This window comes from Penicillium mononematosum, assembly GCF_028829835.1.
Source record: "Penicillium mononematosum strain IBT 11891 chromosome Unknown utg000003l:1.0-8172316.0:1.0-8177699.0, whole genome shotgun sequence".
Taxonomy (NCBI): domain Eukaryota; kingdom Fungi; phylum Ascomycota; class Eurotiomycetes; order Eurotiales; family Aspergillaceae; genus Penicillium; species Penicillium mononematosum.
Genome location: NW_026643273.1, coordinates 3,625,359 through 3,644,664, shown reverse-complemented (window position 1 = coordinate 3,644,664; position 19,306 = coordinate 3,625,359). Strand labels below are relative to the sequence as shown.

General features: G+C 49.9%; 7 protein-coding genes across 7 annotated transcripts; 5 read left to right on the top strand and 2 right to left on the bottom strand.

The window, feature by feature from the left end:
- Window positions 1-29: 29 nt before the first annotated feature.
- On the top strand, window positions 30-1,648 carry N7519_006363 (RNA-binding protein; the record flags this gene model as incomplete). Its single annotated transcript, XM_057293139.1, has 5 exons — window positions 30-322; window positions 379-522; window positions 578-1,073; window positions 1,123-1,323; window positions 1,396-1,648. The coding sequence occupies 5 exons, from the start codon at window positions 30-32 to the stop codon at window positions 1,396-1,398; spliced, it is 1,137 nt and encodes a 378-aa protein (XP_057147950.1). The 3' UTR covers window positions 1,399-1,648.
- A 1,079-nt stretch (window positions 1,649-2,727) lies between these two features.
- N7519_006362 (uncharacterized protein) lies at window positions 2,728-4,519 on the top strand (the record flags this gene model as incomplete). Its single annotated transcript, XM_057293138.1, has 3 exons — window positions 2,728-3,068; window positions 3,126-3,169; window positions 3,360-4,519. 3 exons carry the CDS (start codon window positions 2,728-2,730, stop codon window positions 4,517-4,519), a joined length of 1,545 nt encoding a protein of 514 aa, XP_057147949.1.
- Window positions 4,520-5,969: 1,450 nt separating this feature from the next.
- N7519_006361 (uncharacterized protein) lies at window positions 5,970-7,390 on the top strand (the record flags this gene model as incomplete). Its single annotated transcript, XM_057293137.1, has 2 exons — window positions 5,970-6,116; window positions 6,194-7,390. The coding sequence occupies 2 exons, from the start codon at window positions 5,970-5,972 to the stop codon at window positions 7,388-7,390; spliced, it is 1,344 nt and encodes a 447-aa protein (XP_057147948.1).
- Window positions 7,391-10,533: 3,143 nt separating this feature from the next.
- Window positions 10,534-13,274, bottom strand: somA (putative cAMP-dependent protein kinase pathway protein (Som1); the record flags this gene model as incomplete). The annotated part of the gene is made up of 5 exons (XM_057293136.1): window positions 10,534-10,855; window positions 10,911-11,174; window positions 11,231-12,476; window positions 12,558-12,706; window positions 12,765-13,274. Coding segments are annotated over 5 exons (2,340 nt in total), but the record flags the coding sequence as incomplete, so codon positions are not given.
- A 1,718-nt stretch (window positions 13,275-14,992) lies between these two features.
- On the bottom strand, window positions 14,993-15,723 carry N7519_006359 (TRAPP complex core subunit BET3; the record flags this gene model as incomplete). The annotated part of the gene is made up of 3 exons (XM_057293135.1): window positions 14,993-15,112; window positions 15,185-15,376; window positions 15,436-15,723. The coding sequence occupies 3 exons, from the start codon at window positions 15,721-15,723 to the stop codon at window positions 14,993-14,995; spliced, it is 600 nt and encodes a 199-aa protein (XP_057147946.1).
- Window positions 15,724-16,751: 1,028 nt separating this feature from the next.
- N7519_006358 (WD40 repeat domain-containing protein) lies at window positions 16,752-17,711 on the top strand (the record flags this gene model as incomplete). The annotated part of the gene is made up of 3 exons (XM_057293134.1): window positions 16,752-16,782; window positions 16,849-17,604; window positions 17,659-17,711. The coding sequence occupies 3 exons, from the start codon at window positions 16,752-16,754 to the stop codon at window positions 17,709-17,711; spliced, it is 840 nt and encodes a 279-aa protein (XP_057147945.1).
- A 523-nt stretch (window positions 17,712-18,234) lies between these two features.
- N7519_006357 (uncharacterized protein) lies at window positions 18,235-18,594 on the top strand (the record flags this gene model as incomplete). The annotated part of the gene is made up of 2 exons (XM_057293133.1): window positions 18,235-18,412; window positions 18,464-18,594. The coding sequence occupies 2 exons, from the start codon at window positions 18,235-18,237 to the stop codon at window positions 18,592-18,594; spliced, it is 309 nt and encodes a 102-aa protein (XP_057147944.1).
- Window positions 18,595-19,306: the final 712 nt, after the last annotated feature.

Genomic DNA, 19,306 nt, shown 5'->3' with positions numbered 1-19,306 from the left:
CGACTTTCCGGACTTTGATTCTTGCAACCATGTCTTACAACGGCTACGAAAACTTCCCTCAGCAGGATCCTGCCTCCGCTGGCGCCCCGGCTCCTGTTGACACCACCATGACCGGCCAGGCCGACCCCTCCGCCGCTCAGTTCCAGGGCCCTCCTCCTGGTGAGCCCAATGCCGCTTCCGTCCCCCAGCAGGGTGCCGATGGCAAGACCACCCTCTGGATGGGTGAGCTCGAGCCCTGGATCGACGAGAACTTCATCCGCAACCTTTGGTTCCAGATGGGTGAGCAGGTCAACGTCAAGATGATCCGTGACAAGTTCTCTGGGTAAGACACCGTAATTCTCATTTGAATTCCAAGATTGTTTCTAATGTGGGTAGTAGGAGCAATGCTGGATACTGCTTCGTCGACTTCGCTTCCCCTGCTGCCGCTGCCAAGGCCCTTTCTCTGAACGGCACCCCCATGCCCAACACCAACCGGGTCTTCAAGCTCAACTGGGCTACCGGTGGCGGTCTCGCTGATCGCAGGTAAGCGAGAATCTCAGTCTGTTTCCTCCCGGCTATTAAAGCTGACCCGTCCCAGCCGTGACGACCGTGGCCCCGAGTACTCCATCTTCGTTGGTGACCTCGGCCCTGAGGTGAACGAATACGTCCTCGTCTCCCTCTTCCAGAGCCGCTTCCCCTCTTGCAAGTCTGCCAAGATCATGACCGACCCCATCAGCGGCATGTCCCGCGGCTACGGCTTCGTTCGCTTCTCTGACGAGAACGACCAGCAGCGTGCTCTCACCGAGATGCAGGGTGTCTACTGTGGCAACCGCCCTATGCGTATCTCCACCGCTACCCCCAAGAACAAGGGTCCCGGTGTTGGCGGCAACGGTGGTGCTGCCATGGGTATGCCCGGTCCCGCTGCCATGTACCCTCCCATGGGTGGCCCTCCTATGCCCTTCTACGGTGCTCCCCAGCCCATGAACCAGTTCACAGACCCCAACAACACCACTGTCTTTGTTGGTGGCCTGTCCGGCTACGTCACCGAGGATGAGCTCCGCTCTTTCTTCCAGGGCTTCGGAGAAATTACCTACGTCAAGATCCCCCCCTGGAAAGGGCTGTGGTTTCGTCCAATTCGTCCAGCGCCACGCTGCTGAGATGGCCATCAACCAGATGCAGGGCTACCCCATTGGTAACTCCCGCGTGCGTCTGAGCTGGGGCCGTTCCCAGAACAACTCCGGCCCCGCTGGCAGCCCCTACCGCCCTGCTCCCCCGCCGCCTCCCATGTACCCCTCCATGGGCATGCCCCCGCCCCACCAGTATGGCGGGTTTGCCCCCATGAAGGTGAGCGATCACCCTGGCAGCCCGATCCCGGATCAAATGTGAAGCAGGCGGTCGGCTGACACACTCTTCCAGTAAGCGTTTCCCTTTGATTGAAAGCACCAGCAGGAGTTATTTGTGTCATTCCAATGATGATTCTATTGTGTCATAACAAATTCGTTCCCTGGTTTCTTGGCCAAGGCTATAGCTCTTGATGAGCATTTGTCTCCTGTGCTACGCATTTCCTTTTCACGTGAGCGCTATTACCTTAGCAAGATCTGAGCTTTATCCCCTTTCTGATCTGTCTTGTTCTTATGTATCTTTCCTTTTTTTTACCCCCCTTTCCTCCTCCTTTGCGGCCTTTTTTTCGTATTTTATTTTTCTTTATCTATTTTCGATGTGTCTCTGCCCTTATGCTATCGGGGTTTCCCGCCACTGGGTCTTTGTCTGCGTGTAATGGAAGTCCGAATTGTCATGCGCTTCTTTTTCCCTTATACTCCTTGGGCAGGCATTCTGCGAAAAGTTCCATTTCCCCCACTGTTACCACCTTATTTCCTTTGTTTCCTTTCCCCCTTTTTTTTTTTCTCTTCTTCAAGCAGCTAAATTGAATTAAGTTCGCTTTGGGAATTTTGCGTTGTGCCTTTTTTACCCTTGTCTCTTCCCTGTTAAGACTGATTGCCGGCTTGTACAACACGTGTTTCTCTCGTGCGCCTCAGCGTTTGTCGATTCTAAATTCCTTGTGATCGTATGCAATAATGTCCTGTACGCTCGTTTGGTGTTTGCATTGCGCTACTGCCGTCAAGCTCTCCATTTGCTGGTATTGTATTGGTGGCCCTTTGCTTCTGGATCTACCTATATAAACATTGCCCCTGTGGCTGGTCCCATAGGTGGAGGTTCCAATGGACTCAGAGCATACCTGGTTGCTCTGGTAATTGGTCCCTGGTGGTTGTCTTGCTGTATTGATGTCTGCTACTGCTATCTTGATGTCTTGGGAGTCTACTGGGTTAGGGCTAGGACTTGAACTGGATCCATTGTGAGATAATTCTTTTGGGTCATTGTAAACCATGCGATTTCTGAACACTGGACTTCAAATAGAATGCTCTTCTGAGGTTCATTTTAGTGGTCACTGATCTCACATATGGCAGATCAAATAGCTGCCCAGGTGGTTAGGGCTTTATTCATGCATATCGAGCAGTTCTACGTCATCTGGACGTCACCGCCTTCTTATCGATAAAGCATACCGCCTTTATCCGATGTATATGTTGTACATTCCTAATACATGTTGGAGTAGTAGTTACTAACGGCAACAACGACCAGTAGACCGCCCCCACGACTTCCTATTTGTACAGTATATACCGCCTTTGCACCTTTTGATATGAGGCAACGTTGCATCCCGAGGGTTATCCTTTTCTTACTCTTCACGCAACCATGCGCTACAGTAACTGGGATGTCCTCCTTTTCGCTGGTGGTTCGAAGGTGCCTATCCAAGAGTTCAAGACACAATGCTTTGTGACCAAGGACAAAGACTCGCCCTATTTGCACAACGAAGTCTTCCTTGGCCATCATGCACACCATCCCGACCCAGGTCTTTTTAATCAGCTGCCAGTCCTCACGACCTTCATCCCGAGTCTACCCAAAGACAGCCCATTCCAAGTCTCAATTCATAGTTGGGAGAAGCCACGACCTAGTGTACAGATTGAGTCCAATATGGAACCGGAGGACGTTTTACTCTTCGAGGCGCGGATATTCATCGATGGGGTCTTTGTTGCGTGAGTTCTTGATCCAAGTACGCAGCATTTTGTTTCGATTGTGCTAATGCCTTGCAGAGGTAGTATACATGGACAAATAACTAGTTGGCCACAGATTATGGGTACGTTGCGCGCACTTACATCGCTTACATCGGCGAAACGCAATCCCAACGAATTTCCCGTCGATTGCTTTAATTGACCATTCCTATTCCCTTGCACATCCTTCTTGAATGGCTACTGACATTCATTTTGGCAGATCTGAGTTCTAGTATGGTTGATTCCTTCTTCTTCTTTGACTTTGAATTCTCACAGTTCAAGCAGGTCTTGATCGAGATGGAAACCAAGACACCCTTCGATTCCCTCCCTTTCATTCTGAAATACTACAGCAGAAGCATTGGGATGCCGGAGACTCTCATGGCAGAATCAAGGTTGTTATTGCAGAAGGTTTCTCTCGCCCCAATCGCTCGCCCCCTTTCGAACGATTCAAGCATGTCATTGTTTTCTCTTTTCAGCATGCACCACTAGATGTGCTGGAATTCTCCGACATTGCTTGGCCCAATCCCAACATGTGGCTTGCTATGCCGAACGCATCCCGGTATGGAGCGAGATATGGTACCTCCAAGGTAGTTGGCGATGGCGGCCATGGACATTCGCCAAGCAAGCCTAGCAGCAGACCCGAACATCGAATTACAATCACGGCTAACACGAGTAGCCAGTCTAGCAGCAATACAGCTACCTACAGTGGTAGTAATTCATCAACTTACAATGCCTGGACTCCTCACCGTGGGTTTCCCATCCCATCCACACAATGGCACGGCTATCCACAAGAGCCTCGATGGGAGCCACAGGATACATACATCGTGGAACCTGCCCTGGATGCCTTCGTTGACGATACAGCATGGCGGCAGCGTGGTGCTCGATCCTCCCGTGAGGATATCCCAATGCCAGATTATGCTTCCACAGGATCGACTAGCAGCCGGGCTATATCTAGCATGACTGGAATAAGCTACGAACACAGCAAGCAGCCCAGTATCAATTCCTGTCTGGATGATGAACAATACAATGAGCTGATAGAAGCTCTGACACCAACGAAGGCGCCTCCTGCAGGTACTCGCGCACCCTCCAATACCCCCTCCACTGCGATGTCTGCCTCAAAGCCTTCTGCTGCAGCCGAAGCTCGATCTGCAAGTTACAAGACTCGAAGCCGCCGTGCATCCGCACTCAGAGAGATATCACAGCCAAGCACCCGTGATGTTTCGGGATCGAGCGAGCCCAAGAATTTGACTCCATCCAAGCTTGGGGCGAGCCCAAGCGAGAAAGTTCGGAGCAAAAAAGAGGCCCAGAAAGAGACACAGAAGGAGACCAACCAGGAGACCCCGAAAGCGCAGTCTAAGGGTAAGGGAACTACGAAGGAAAACCGCAACTCCAAGGACGTCGAAAACGCGCAGGACGAAAATGAGTCTGTCCTGTAGATCGTGATCGTGCTTGTTCAAACTTATACTTACCTACCTCATTCGTTTGTTCTAGTTCAGTCTTGACAAGAAGCAGGCATGTATTTTTTATGCGACCTTCAATCAATGCATTTGTTACTCTGAAGTCGACGAGTATACTTCGTATACGAACTTCAAATTATACATTTACATCGTTTGAGTCAGCAGGTAAATGTATGTCTCTATCCGAAGAACTGATTCGTCTTTTACTAATCAAATTTGACAGGTATACGTTCTATATGAAGTTCAGTTTCTACGTGTTTTGTTCTAGAAGTTGAGAAGTATACTATTGTATACGAACTTCAATCGATACTCTGGCACTGTTTGAAGCCCACAAGCATGCTTTATGCGAACTTCGATCAACACATTTTACTATGCAGTCTATGCAGTCAGCAGGTAAATGTACAAATCTTTATCCCAAGCAATTGATACACTTCTACTAATTAAAATTAACAAATATACTGTTCTATATGAATTCGATTCATATAGAACAGTATGTTAACAATGAACCATCTTTATCCGAACTTTGATGAATATCTTTCACTGTGTGAGGTATTGGTCTATGTGAACTTCAGTCAATGCATATTCCGCTGCATTCATTGCATGAGATTGCAAAGGATCTATACTGATACGTCTTCACTACATCTACTGGTCTATGCAATGCCCCTACTACTGCTACTGCCTATTCAAACATAATAGAGCAATGGCGGTGGGTGGTATGGCCAGGCCATTGGATGTCTGGCAGTACATGATGTGGTATAAGGCGGTTGGAGCCTCGTGCCTTCTTGACCACCTTGTCAACCAAACCGCCTTCTCATCCGCCCGGTTTTGCATGAGAGGCACGTGCAAAGGTCTTTTCTTCGTCCCTGTTCCTCTTCTCTTCTTCTCTTCTTTTCCTCCTCTTCCCTGCTTCGTTCCATCTTTCTGCACTGTCCCCCAGATTCGTGCATCTTCGTTCTCCGTCTCCCAGGAGTCTCTGCTTCAGAAGCATCTTTCTTCCTTCTATTTGCTCCCTTGTTCGTATCTGGACAAAATGTCTGATAACGAGCAAGCGTTTCCTGGCATGGGTACGCCTCCCAGCTCGCCTATTTCCCCCCCTTCGAACCTGGCTGGACCTTCTGGCCTGGGTACACCCCCCAGCTCTCCTGTTGCTCAGTCGACCAACCCTGCTGCCCCTACTGGCCAGCAGCCTGCTGCAACTTCCGGGTCTCTGGGTCTTCCAAGCATCCAGGCACCTGTTGCACCTGCTGCTCTTACTGGTCAACAGGCTGGAGAGTCCATGTCCATTCCTCTCCCTGCCATGCAGCTACCTGCGCGGCCTCGTCTTGGTCCAGCTCAGCACCATGATGAACTGAACACCCCTTCGCCATTGACATTGGCTTCGGATTTGCCATCTATGTCCCAGAACAGCGCCTCGATTCATACCCAGCCCATGGCTGGCACCCAGGTTGCAAGTGGTCAGGGAGCTGCTCATGTGCAGCGAATTACCCAGCTGCCTCCTATGATTTGGATTCCTCCGCCCACCAGCCCTCCACCTGGCCTGTCCACCCAAACCAGTCATGACCAGGGCCAGCAGTCTGTTCGGCCGACAATCCCTGGATCGATGTGTGCACCCAGGGCTGTCCGCCTGGTACCATAACTTTTGCTTCGACTCAGCCACCATATGGCGCGGGTTCTGCGCATGTCACTGCTTTTGGCGCTCCGTTTGTTACTCACGGACCGCCTGGTCTTGCATACGTTCAACCTCCTGCTGTGTCGTCGGCCCCTCTTTGGCAGACGTCGGACAATAATCATGTTGGAAGCGTTTCCTCTGCTGGCATGGCCCAGCCCAATGCTTACCAGTTTCCTGCCCATTCTTGGCAGTATCCGCATGCTACTTCTGTTGGAGGCTTTCCTACTGCTGGCATGCCCTATGGTCAGCAATATCCTCCCCCTCCCGGGCTGCAACTGGATGCTGCTTCCACTGGAGGCTTCCCTCAGTCCTATGCTCAGCAGTATCCTCCTCCTCCCGGGCTGCATCTGAATGCTAGTTCCACTGGAAGCCTTCCTACTGCTGGCACGCAACAACCTGCTGCTCGCGTGTTCTCGGTCACCCCTCCGTGGCGCCGTCAGGATGATGGAGAGTTTCCGTCTGCTGGTATTCAGGAGCCTCATGTTCAGCAACATCCTGCCCTTCCCGGACCGCATCTGAATGCTAGTTCCACTGGAAGCCTTCCTACTGCTGGTACCGAGCAACCTATTGCTCGCCAGTTTTCTGTCACCCCTCCGTGGCGCCGTGAGAATGATGGAAGGTTTCCCTCTGGTGGTATTCAGCAGCTTCACGCCCAGCAATATTCTGCTCGTCCGCAACAACTGAACGCCAGTTCCACTGGAGACCTTCCTGCCACTAGCAGCCCACAGCCAGCTGCTCACCAATTCCCTGTCACCCCTCCCTGGCGCCGTCGCCAGGTTATGCCTGCTCGCCAGGTTATGCCCGCTCGCCAGCAGATTAACGATGGCAGTCTGCAGCACCCCAGACCCGTCAGACCCGCCCTTCGGTTCGCTGGCATTCCGACACCTCAGGATTCTGCGCACGAGCCTCTGAAGCGCACATACCGGTCCCGATCAAACAGCCGCGCAGCCAAGGGCAAGGACGCCGGTCAAGAATCTGCGGGACCAAGCACTGCCCCTCACCCGAAGAGAGCCCGGCGCGCTGCACCTCGTTCTGACGCCACTACTGTGGCCCGAGCCCCGTTGGTGCCTACTTCGATCCCTGCCACCAATGCAAACACCGCCAGCCAAGAGCAAAACGCGGCTGCCGCGGAAGAGCCCACTGCCACTAACGATGGTTCTTCCGTAGAGAAGGAGATGTAAGACTTGCGCTGTGTTGAATGCCCGGTGGAGATGGCATTGGGAGATGATGAACTGACAACAGAACCTGTAATGAGTATGAACCAAATGAAATGTCTTTGATTAAGTAGTTTTCCTGTAGTCTTTTCTTTATACCCTGTACATGTCAGTCTACTGGCCCATCATCCACCATACCATCCATGGTGGATTCTGTAGCATAACAGACATAAGTAATTGGATTGAGAGGCTCTGGTGTATTTGACATGTGCAAGGGAACTCTCTCAGGATGTGTACTTGGCTACACGAGGGAAATATCTCGACAAATACATATAAAAAGGTGATCGAGAAGACATCTCGAAAGAGTCCTCGAAAGATATCTCGAAAGACCACCAAAAGACTACCAAAAAAGACACCCCAAGGACGTAGAATCGACTATTCTTGTCATATTTAGTTACGATCAATTAGTTTCAGGGGACTTTTCCAAAGTATTGACTGTGACAAGAGCAAAGGACAGCCTGTGTAGCACTGCAGGGGACTTATGACTACATCTGTACTAAGTTCAGGACTTTCGAACTTCCTGCAGGAGTTGTGGACCATTCTGGCAATTCAACATGTATCATAGTACTTTTGTTGATATTTGCATATCTGTACTTTCAATACGATAAATTCTACAGGGTTGCAGATCTTTGCAGAAACTTGTAGAGTTGAAGGTTTAGAAGAACTTCAACCTTTTTAGGCATCCAGACACTGTGAAGGCAACAAAAGGCTATCAATAAACTACAGAGTCCCTACAAAAAGAAGTCAAATGATGAAAATATGATTGATTCATACTATCTAAAGCCAGGGGGCTGTCCCCAGCGAAAAGGTTCAAAGATTCAAAATGAATCAAGTTTTTGAAAATGCCCTCAGAGTTCTCTTCATGGGATAAACCTGAGTGCTGTCTCTGGTGAAAAAGTTCCAAAGATTTGGGTTTTGATGGCGTCTGTGGCCACCCAAGGATTCTTGGAATCCTTGCGTCCATGTGTATCCTCCGCCTCCCATCTCGTAGAACGATGGTCACCCCGGTGGGCGCCTCCTTGTCATAACCCCCGGTTACCGACCGTGGGCGACCGTCCTATATATCCAACCTATACCTGCCGTCGGTCGTAGTCCTCCTCCTCTGGGACGAGGCCGCGCCGGGTCTCAGATAGCCCATCCTTCACTTCCGCACAAAGACGTGATACGCTTGCGCGCAATCAGACGTCAGTACCCCCAAATATCCTCTGGGTCGATACCACAGTGGGTCTCAGAGCCCATCACTCACCTCTTCTAGGACGATACCACACAGTGGTCTCAGTCAAAGGATGCCCTCAGAATCCTCTTCACTGGGCACCCAGGGAAGATACCATAGTGGGAGTCTCCAGGACAGGAACCTCACAGTGAACGTGTGACCTGGAGGTCGTCCCGAGAGCTTGTCTCGTACCCTGTTTCCGACCAAAGGCCAGAAGACCGAGACGATTGTACCTTGTGAGCAAAAGTGTCAGCCAGTCGTCATCTCATGTGCAGAATGTACGTACCGTAGATATCCCAAATGCACTGTCGATGTTCATGCGAGCGGAACGCTGTTTTATGGTAGTAGAGAAGAATGGAAGAGACAGCGAGGGTAACAAACAAAGGGTATTTTTCACGGGATAGAGGTAGGATGGATGAAAAAGGAGGGCAGGGACAGGGGAGGACTGGGGATGGGGGATGGGGGATAGAGGATAGAGGACAGGGGACATAGGACAGGGGAAAGGGACAGTGGATAGTGGACTGGGGACTGGGGATTGGGGATAGGGAAATGGGGATGTGGGATGGATGGAAGGATGGAAGGACGAAAGGGTAGAGGGAAGAAGGAAGAGGGCATACAGAATGCAGGGTACAGAGGACAGACAGAGGATGGGGGACGGGGGATGGAAGGAGAGGAAGAAGAGAGGATGAAGAGGGAAGATGAAAAGGAAGAGAAGAAAGAAAAAAGAGAGGAATTTATATGTGAAGTCTGGGACTTCCCAATTAGGGAAAGTAGCAGGGCCAGTATCAACATGACATACGTGTCTTACGTGTTTTACGTGTTCTACGTGTGTTTGCGTGAAAAGACTTAAGAGACTGGTAATCTTAAGAGTCTGTGAATCCGACTCTGAATTGGGATCCGGCCACTGAATTGACTTATACTGTCACCATCACGCAGCCCTAGAGGTTGTCTACATGTACCCACAGTACTAGAGAGACTAGAGACTACATATATACGGACTAGAGACCAGAAATTTAATAATGGAGGGAACTGTCCATAGATGAATTCAGATCCATATTTTGAGTCCAGAAAATAACATGAAGCGCATAACCATAACGACATCGTAACTCCTGGAATCTGCTAGGGAATATCCAAATCAATATCAACCCGGTCACATCCCATCAATACACCAACTCCAACAGTCACCACACAAGTAGAGTCGCGAAATTCCTGGTTCTTTTGAGTTGATTCCTTTTTGTAGTCCCATTTCCCCTTGTAGTCACTCCTGTGTCCGGTTGCAGTGGTGACATGGGCTGGTTGGGGGATATCCGGGTCTGATCCAAGAGTACAGGCAAAGTGTAGAGAGAAGAAAAAGAGAAGGAAAGAGTAGGAAACCACAGGCTCTATAGCCTGGAGAGAAGTAGAGAGGTGGAAAGAGTCCACTACCAGTGATACTGGTAGCAAAAGACAAAATGAAATGAAAAAACGGCCGGCATTTGTTGGAAGATTGTTCGAGATGGATCAAAAGAGAGAAGAAGATGAGTGACAAAAGAAGAAAAGAAAAGAAAAGAAAAGAAAAGCAAATCGTTGGAAATGAAAGGATAAAAGTGCACTGGATCAGCCATAGGGAACTGGACTTCATACTGAGAGGTATCAACGTCGCCCGTACAGACAAGGCAAAGCAAGGAATTAAGTAACCACATCCACAAGTAATAATAGTAATAATAGAAAGAAAGGAAGAGAAGCCAAGAAAACTCGTAGGTCACAGTGCACTAATCTCGAATACAGAAGTGCCCCCGTCCAAGCAGTCCCTTGGTATCGGTTGGAGGATGCTGGCTTCCTAGGACGAGCAAGGGGAGGGGATAGGAGAGGATGCGATGAACAAGGTACACCCAACGCCAATCTCACAACAGCACATGCGCAGAAACACACATATCCAGATAAATTGGGAGAGAATAAAACAGAACAGGTCGAGTATCCGCGAAAACGCACTAGAGCAATGATCAAATGTACAAACAAGGGTATATCGGAGGTGAAGCACCTGAAGGACCGTCAAGACTTTTACACGTTCACAGGCTGTCACCAGCACCTGTCTCAACACCATCACCCGAATAGGATATGCTGGGATCAAACCCAAATCCAGTGGCATCGGCATCCGTGTTGAGGAATGTGTCAAAGTCAAAGTTCTCCAGAATGTCTGGATTTTCCAGTGCGCTGAAGTCAAGGTTGAATGCGGAAGCCTTTGATAAGAGTCAGTAAATGCATACTAGTAGGAGACACAGAGGTGGAAAGAACATACATCAGGAATGCTGAGGTCGGTGAAGGATTGCTGTTGGTCAGGGGGGGCTGCACCATGGTCTGAGGAGCAGGTGCCGAGGTAGGCTGTGCCGGTTGAGCTGGCCCGTTCACTCCATTCGCTCCATTCTTAGGATTGAACGAGTTAGGGTGCTGCGGCGTGACGGGAGTCGATGGGGTCGGTGGCTCTGCGGCTTCGGTGGATGGAGTCGCGCCTGCGGCTGCACTGGCAGCAGCAGCGGCAGCTTGCTTCTTGTTGGGTCGCTTGAATTCAAGTTAGCGGATACAAAGATCACAACACCATTTGAGGGTATACAAACCTTGCGGGTGTCCTTAGTTTCCTTCTTGCCCTTTGGTGCAGCCTTGGTAGCCTGTTGGGGCGTTGGTGGCGCGTTACCAGCAGTCTGAGGAGACGCCGGCTGGCCACGACCAGCGTTAGGACCCGTGACAGGCGGCGCCGAAGGCGGAGGCATCGCGCTTCGTTCCTGCGGGGTTCCAGCCTGGGGCTGGTTCGCAGGTGAATGCTGCGGAGGCATCTGGGGTTGCCCTGGCTGCCATTGTCCACTAGGCATACGCTGGCCGGCATTGGCTGGAATCGGCTGGCCCATTTGAGCTCCAGTGAAGGCAGGGTTAGAACTAGGAGGTCGCATATTCGGTCCCGGGAAGAACTGAGCCGCCATGTCTGGGGGCATCGGAGCACCGTTGAGGTTCATGGACCCAGGTGATCCACGCTGGGACATATCGCCGGCGCTTGGCGACCCTGGAAGTCCAGTCGGAGGCATCTTAGGCGTGCCTCGTTTCATTTGGTCGCTAGGATTGGGGGACGTGCCCGCCCTGCTACCCGGGGAAGTGCCTGGCGGCAAAACTCCCTGGCCGGGCATCGGGGGCTGGCCGTCAGCGCGGGCCATGCTATCCTGCTCTTGACGAGCCATCATCAAGCGCCGCTTATTCTGCTGTTCAAGCAGCATAAGCTGCATCTGATAATCTTGAAGAGCATGGTTACCATGCTGACTGCCAGGTGTCTGTAAATTACCGGGTCGGACCTGGGCGAGTTGACCGTTTGCACCGTAGTACTCAGGACCACCGGCCATGGGATACATTCCTTGGCCATCCGGCATCGGTACCAGATCCGCCTGGTTTGCCATAACACCGGGATTCATCATGCCACCATTCGGGATACCCTGGGAATTCGATGCTGAGCGAGAGTGATGAAGGGCCAAGTTTTGAGCATATACCTGCATATTCTTCTGTTGCGCAGCTTGTCCCTGGAACTGCTGGAATTGCGCCGGAGTCATTCCCCTCTGCATTCCATTCTGCATCATTATAGCCTGCGGATTGGGCTGTCCAGGCATTCCTTGTCCCTGTCCACGACCATTCGGTGCCAGCTGCTGTCCGTTGACAGCGCCTTCAAGACGTGGGCGTTTCGACGGCGAGGGGGCGTTGTCGGCGGACGCTGGTGACTGTGGCCGGTGTCCAGCCATTTCCATGTCCGGGTCCCGTTGCATTTGCTGCATCATCTGCAGTTGCTGGTTCTTTTGGTATTGCGCCAATTGTTGTTGTTGTGAGCTAGAAAAAAAAAATCCATCAGCACGTCCACCCCCAACTCAACACTCCGCATGGGGAAGAATATATTCAGATAGAGCATACAGTCCAGTGGTGTTGTTCTGCAGCACTGTTTTCTGCAGGTTAGGAGGCACCATGCCATTCTGTCTCCGGAGCTGGTTCATCTGGCCTGGCATCATGGGCTGCTGCCTCATGAACTGATTGTGCTGTTGTTCTCGCAGACGCATGAAGTTCTAAAGTTCAGGATTAGTCCATGATCCACATCCTCGATACAGACGATTGTTCACACACCTGGTTGTGCTGAAGGTACTGCCTGATATCATTGCTGTTTCCCTTCTTGCGTTGAGCCCAGAAGAACTCCCAGAAAAGGCTGAACCAATCGAGGAGGAATGAGGAGGCGCTTTCGCTGGGAAGATTGGGACGAGGGAGATCATCTGGAATCTTGATCTTCTCACCGTCCTTCCCATCGGTCATCATAGCATCGGGGTCCATGCCATTGACGTCCCCATCACGCCGATTTCCGGGACTCGTCTTGGGGTTGTTGTCGGTGTTGAGTTTGATGGATTCATCTTGCAAGAGAGCGCGGGCGCAGTCATGGTACCCACGCTTCAAAAAGTAATCATAGATATACGTGTTGAGGTTGTTGATCATGACGTCGGGGTTGTTCATAGTACCGTCGTTACGAGAAGCCGTGGATCCGTTGTTGATCATAGGAACTCCACCACGGGGCCTCCAGCCCCGGGGTTCATCCCAACATTCATTTGGTTCATGGTGGCGAACGGTGGAACTGCAGCCACCCTTGCCTGTGGTATCGTGAGATTTTCAAATCGGATATATGAAGTTTCCGACGCGCGACCTCCGTCTCAGGCTATCAAGCCTAACGCGGGGTGATAGAAGCGACGCGTGGGAATGGATGCGGAGGCAAAGCGGTCAGCGCTTTCGAAGGAATATCGAAGGCTCGCAGGCTGAGCAAAGCGCGTACGTAACAGCGCGAATCAAGCGATTATATGATCGCAAAATATGAGGGGGTTCAGGATAAACCAGAGGCGTCTTCTTCCGGAGAAACCACGCGACGGGATAGAAACGAGAGGATGGAGGCTCGGGAGGCGCAGACGAAGTATGCTAGGTGTCTCTGACTAGTGTGATTGGTGAGCGCTTGACAGAGGATTAAACGCTTCAAATGACCAAGTGTAGGAGTAAGTGCGTAATCTATATGGGGGTGGGCGACGACGGAGGTACAAGGAGGCGGAAAAAGCGCACAAGTGAGGTGGTTGGTATGGGGGCGGCGCCAGACACCCGATCGGGCAGAATCGCGGACAGGAGAACACCAAGCCCGTGTACAAAGACAAAGAAAATCAAAGAACAAGAAACCGGGAAAAAGGGAACAAATTAAGAATATAAAAGGGGAGTCTAAGAGATGTGGATCTCACAGTGGGAAGAGGAGGACGGATTCAGTGAGAGAGAGCCGGGGGGACGTACATTGACAGGCGCTGCGCTCTGCGGGAGAATCGCTTGTTCGGAGCGGATCAACCTAGTCGGAGGTCGGGGCTGGGGATGGCGCTGTCAAGCGTATTTCTGGGAATGCACCGATCTGATAACCATTGAATTTGCGGTCTGCGACAAAAGAGAAAACGGAGTTAGCGACTTAGCGAAAAAGGAACAGAAGATATATACTGGAAATATGGTGGTTTGAACAGATTGAGAAATGGAAAAGAAGTAAAGTCAGAAGGGTGATATGATACCTGATGGGCCCTGCGATGGATCCCAGCGGGAGTCTAAAAAGTAGGGTAAGCCACTATTTCACGACCACCACGAAGGTTGAATATACCAAAGATCAAGCGATCTAGGCGAATTGAACAAATTGAGAGAAGAATCAAAGTGGAAAAATCCTGCCTAGGTAGTTGAGAAAAGATGGAAAGGAGGGAAATTCGATCTGTAAAGAGTTGAGGGGCGGAGATAGTGGTACAGAACCGGTATGGCGTTGTGTTTATGACATACAGTACTTGACAAATACACTAACTCGGATGTTCCGTTGACCGCTATTTAGGTGCCCGCGGGTAATTATATGTACTTGACCGAACTGCAGGTTTACCCTACAATACATGTCTGGTCATGACCATACAGATCAAGCTCCTGAGCGGCAGATTCGCCGAGGATCTGCACATATAAAAAAGGAAAAAAGGGAGATCATGCGATTTTCTATGGATCACGACTTCAAACGACTTCACAACCACCACACACCTTGCCCTATTCCCAGTTTCTCCAGTCCCTAGATCTGAAGTTAAAATCAATTCTTATAATGTATCGACCTATGCCAGTGATAAATCGCGTGGTTTAGCGCAAGGATACATCACAAAGCCTAATTTGTTACAAGACAGGTGTACAAATAGAGTGATTATCGGAAGCAATAATGACGAGTAAGGGCAAAAAGACCCCATCCCCCTAAAAACGTAACCAATGAGAAACCCCAAAACGCCCATTCTTCAAATAGTGTAAATGCACAAGATATCGCAGGGTCATTACTCTTCCTCCGGTGGCATTTCATCCTCGATGTATCGTACGAGGGAGACCCGCATCTCCGTGGTATCATCTCCGCGAAGCACGTCACTGACAAAGTGTGCCTCGATCTGCATTTGAACCTAAAAGTCGGGTCAGCGATCGGACCCAGAACAAGGGAACCCACTCAATTGACCGGGGTGCTAGTAGCTTACCATCTCCAGGGACCCTCGGAGGACGCCACACAAAATATTGGAGAACCATAGCTCATCCTGGGCCCGCCCATCATCCGGAAGCTCCACAAAGTCCGCCAAGGGGTTGTCTTCAAAGATAAGGGAGAACTGGGTGTTGTCACTCGTCCAGTTCGTGACTGTAGGTGTGACGTTCAGGAAGATCTTAAAGCCAACCTGTTCGGAGTGTCAGTTATCATAGTTTTATTATCTTCATATCCTAGAGTGATTCCCACCTTCGCGATCATATCAGCTGTCTCCCGGAAGTTGGCGCATCGGCCGACACCTGATTTGGCCAGGAAGTCTTCAATGAGTCGCATTCCGATATTGTATCCCATTTTGTCCAACTGCTTGTTGACATCCTGGTAGTTGCTATCGTAGTCTTGGCATAATTGTGCGACAATTGTTCCGTAGGTTAATGTGACCAGCTCTGCGTTGACTTTATCGACTCTTGTTCTGCGCATGTGAAGAAAGCCGATTAGTTTGGGTTCGAGGACGGAGATACAGCGAAATCCATTGGTCATTGCATGTTGGTCCCAGTAAGCGGGCACTGGGGCATACTGACTTCCATATTCTATTCGAAGGCCATTGATTAATAGAAAGTCCACTGGATAAGGCATCTGACTCTTGGGAGTCGACCTACTCTTCTCCTATTCTTGAGGTTTTCGTTGACGACATCTTTGGGAATAAGCTATAGCTGATAAGTCGGTTGTTGGTAATCGGTTGTTGGTAAAATAGGAAAATGAATAGTGTCCAGACAAGCACAGGTAAATGTGACAGTCAACTGTTGATCAGGGTGATTGTGGGGAGTCCGCAATTGTTGGAGTTGCTGATTGTACACAATCTATACAGCAAGCGAGACCGACCATTCTGAGCTTCGCTTTAATTGGATTATTTTTCTTACCGACTTTCTCTCCGCCTTCCAATTGGTATAGGTGGTGCTTGGTGAGTGGGGTAAATCACCGTGTTATTTTCTGCCAGACAAAAATAGCCCAACACAGAGCAAGTCTCCGTGGCCGTTCTCGTCCACCGGACACAGTCCGCTCACCGCCGAGCCCAGGTGGGATTATCGTTCTTCCCGCAGCTTCTCGCCCAGAACTTTTGCTCTCCACTACTTTCGCCCTAAGTCGCGATTGGTCACCAATCAATTCTTTCACTCCCCAAATTCACCGAGGTGCTTGCTGTGACAATGTCTGGTGAAAAGCGCCCTGCTCCAGAGGGCTTTGGGGACCTCGCACCAGCTCGTGGTCAAGCGGAATAAGGCCGCCGAAAACGCAGGAACCGAGCTTGTGAAGGGCTCCTCGCAAAATGGAGCCCTCATTCAATCTGTATGCGCGAACATTGCCCCCGAAGCTCAAAGGGCATTCACAGAATATAACCAGCTAATTCGAGTCTACAGGTTCCTCGCACAAGTGGTTTGGATGCTCCTATCATGGAGCTCACGGGTAAGACACTGTCGCCAATTTGTCTCTATACACGCGCTAATAGAAGAAACCTACAAGGCCACTCTGGTGAAGTGTTTGCAGTTCGATTCGACCCTACCGCCCAACATATGGCATCCGGAGCGATGGATCGTTCCATCTGTATGTTTCATCTTTATCCGGGAACGCAGCCGCCGACTATGATACTAATCGAGATCTCTTGAATAGTACTATGGAATACATACGGACAATGCGAAAACTACGGCCAATTGACAGGTCACCGGGGAGCTGTGTTGGATCTTCAGTGGTCACGCGATTCGCGGGCACTGTTCTCAGCATCCGCAGACATGACCCTCGGAAGCTGGGATGTCGAGACTGGGGAACGAGTACGCCGTCACGTGGGCCATGAAGAGATCATCAACTGTCTCGATATCAGCAAAAGAGGACAGGAGCTTCTAGTGAGTGGCAGTGATGATGGGTCCATCGGCATCTGGGATCCTCGGCAAAAGGATGCTCTGGACTACCTCCAGACTGAACTCCCTATCACCGCAGTGGCATTGTCCGAAGCGGGTAATGAGATCTACAGTGGAGGCATTGACAACACAATCCACGCCTGGGATATTCGGAAGAAGGCTATAGTCTACTCGATGACCGGACACACAGATACCATCACATCGCTACAAATCTCGCCTGACTCGCAGACTTTGCTGTCGAACTCCCACGACTCTACTGTTCGCACATGGGACATTCGTCCCTTTGCCCCTACCAACCGGCAGGTGAAGACCTACGATGGTGCTCCTGTCGGACTGGAGAAGAACCTCATCCGTTCCAGCTGGGATCCCAAGGGCGAGAAGATTGCTGCAGGCAGTGGTGATCGAAGTGTGGTTGTTTGGGAGGCCAAGACTGGTAAATTGCTGTACAAACTTCCCGGTCATAAGGGCACTGTCAACGACGTCCGCTTCTCTCCCAATGATGAGCCAATCAGTGAGTATATACCCTGTTTGCAAGCAAACCCCACGATTTCTAACATGGTCACAGTCGTTTCTTGTTCCTCCGATCGGAATCTGATGCTTGGAGAGCTGGGCAAATAAGCATATATGATAGGTATTAATGTTTTAATGAAGATCAGCGGGCGTCAATTTCATTTTTTCAAACATGCCATGCGCATCCGTTCCCGATCTGGACGCTTGTGCTATCACGTCAGAGAGCATCTATCTTCTGGCTTCCAGAGGTCGTGACTTGCCCGGCTACGCATCCGGATATATGAATTGTACAATAAGAATAAATTTCAAAGTAATCCTGCTCTTGGGTATACCTGGCTATCTACAAGAAGAGTCTTATGCATCCATACTAGGCTGACTAGGGATGATGTACTCCGTAGGAGTTGGACAATCTATATCCAGCCAGATCAAAATAATATTGAAGACCGGTGGACTACTATGCCCGTTTTCCAATACTCCAATATCTTCTCCAATATTCTTTTTAGATGCCTGGTCACCTATTCGGAGTGAACCTCTGCTCTTTGAAGTTTTAACTTCCACCTTTCCACGTCAACTGAACTTCATCTTGACCACTCGATTTAATTCCTAAATTCTTTATTCCATCCAGAGTATCATGGCTCAGCGCGATTTCATCCCAATGCCAGATGACTGCAAAATCCAAATCCTCTGCAGCGAGCCCTCAGAAACTCCTTCCTCTTTGCACCTCACCTCAAACATGCCATCAGAGTCAGAAAAATGGTCAAGACGCCTCGAAATCGGCGGCATGATCTTGTTTCCTCTCTCTGTCTCCAGTAAGCCAATTATGTGCATGCGACTCGAGTCCCTTGCTAACCCCTTTATAGCGCTTCTCTTATTATTTGCTGGACAGTACGCCGCATTATACACGATGGCGTCCTTTCAGGCCCTGTTGATCGGCTTCAAAGTCTATTGCTTTTGGCGTCGTTGGTCTGATGGCCGGCAACAAAAGTCATGAAAACGAGTCCAATATTACATACTTGCGTCCCCCCCAACTATGGCAGATATATACATTGCTTCTCTCCATATTTCTTACATTCCTTCAATTTCCATTCTGCAACTGAATTTTGTCCTTCAATTCTTTTCACCACACCCTAAGAATCCAATCGGAGCCAGAGAAAACGTGCACACACTGTATGATCTGCAGCATAGCCTTAAAGGTGCTCTTGGACTCCAGTGGGAATCTCATAAGCTCCTCGTTACTAACTCCGTCATAGGAACTATCTCAATCATCGCAGTCTTTAGCGCTGCAATGGGTACGATGATGGCCATCCTATTGTCCTTGCTCATCTTACGGGAACTGAAACTGTGGATGAAGTTGTTGCATTACCGTCTCAGAGATTCCGTAGCTTGTTTCTTGTTTCAACTTTTATTAGGGAGAAAGATGTAATTCGCTACAATTCTCTGGCATATTTCAAGTGGTTGTCTCTTTGAATCTCTCTTCTGTAGTTTTATTTGCTTTCTCAAGGTATCTTGAGGTTCTCGAATATCTAGCTTTTCTCTCTTCCGTTCACCAATCTGGATGAAGCTTAAATATATACATACGTAGTATGTAGGTCATGTAGTTTCCTAAAACATGAAGTATTCAACTTCCGAGTAACTCAACTCTTGACATCTTCCTTCACCCTCTTCTTTTGTTCTTCTTTTTCCTTTCTTCCACCTCAAACCAA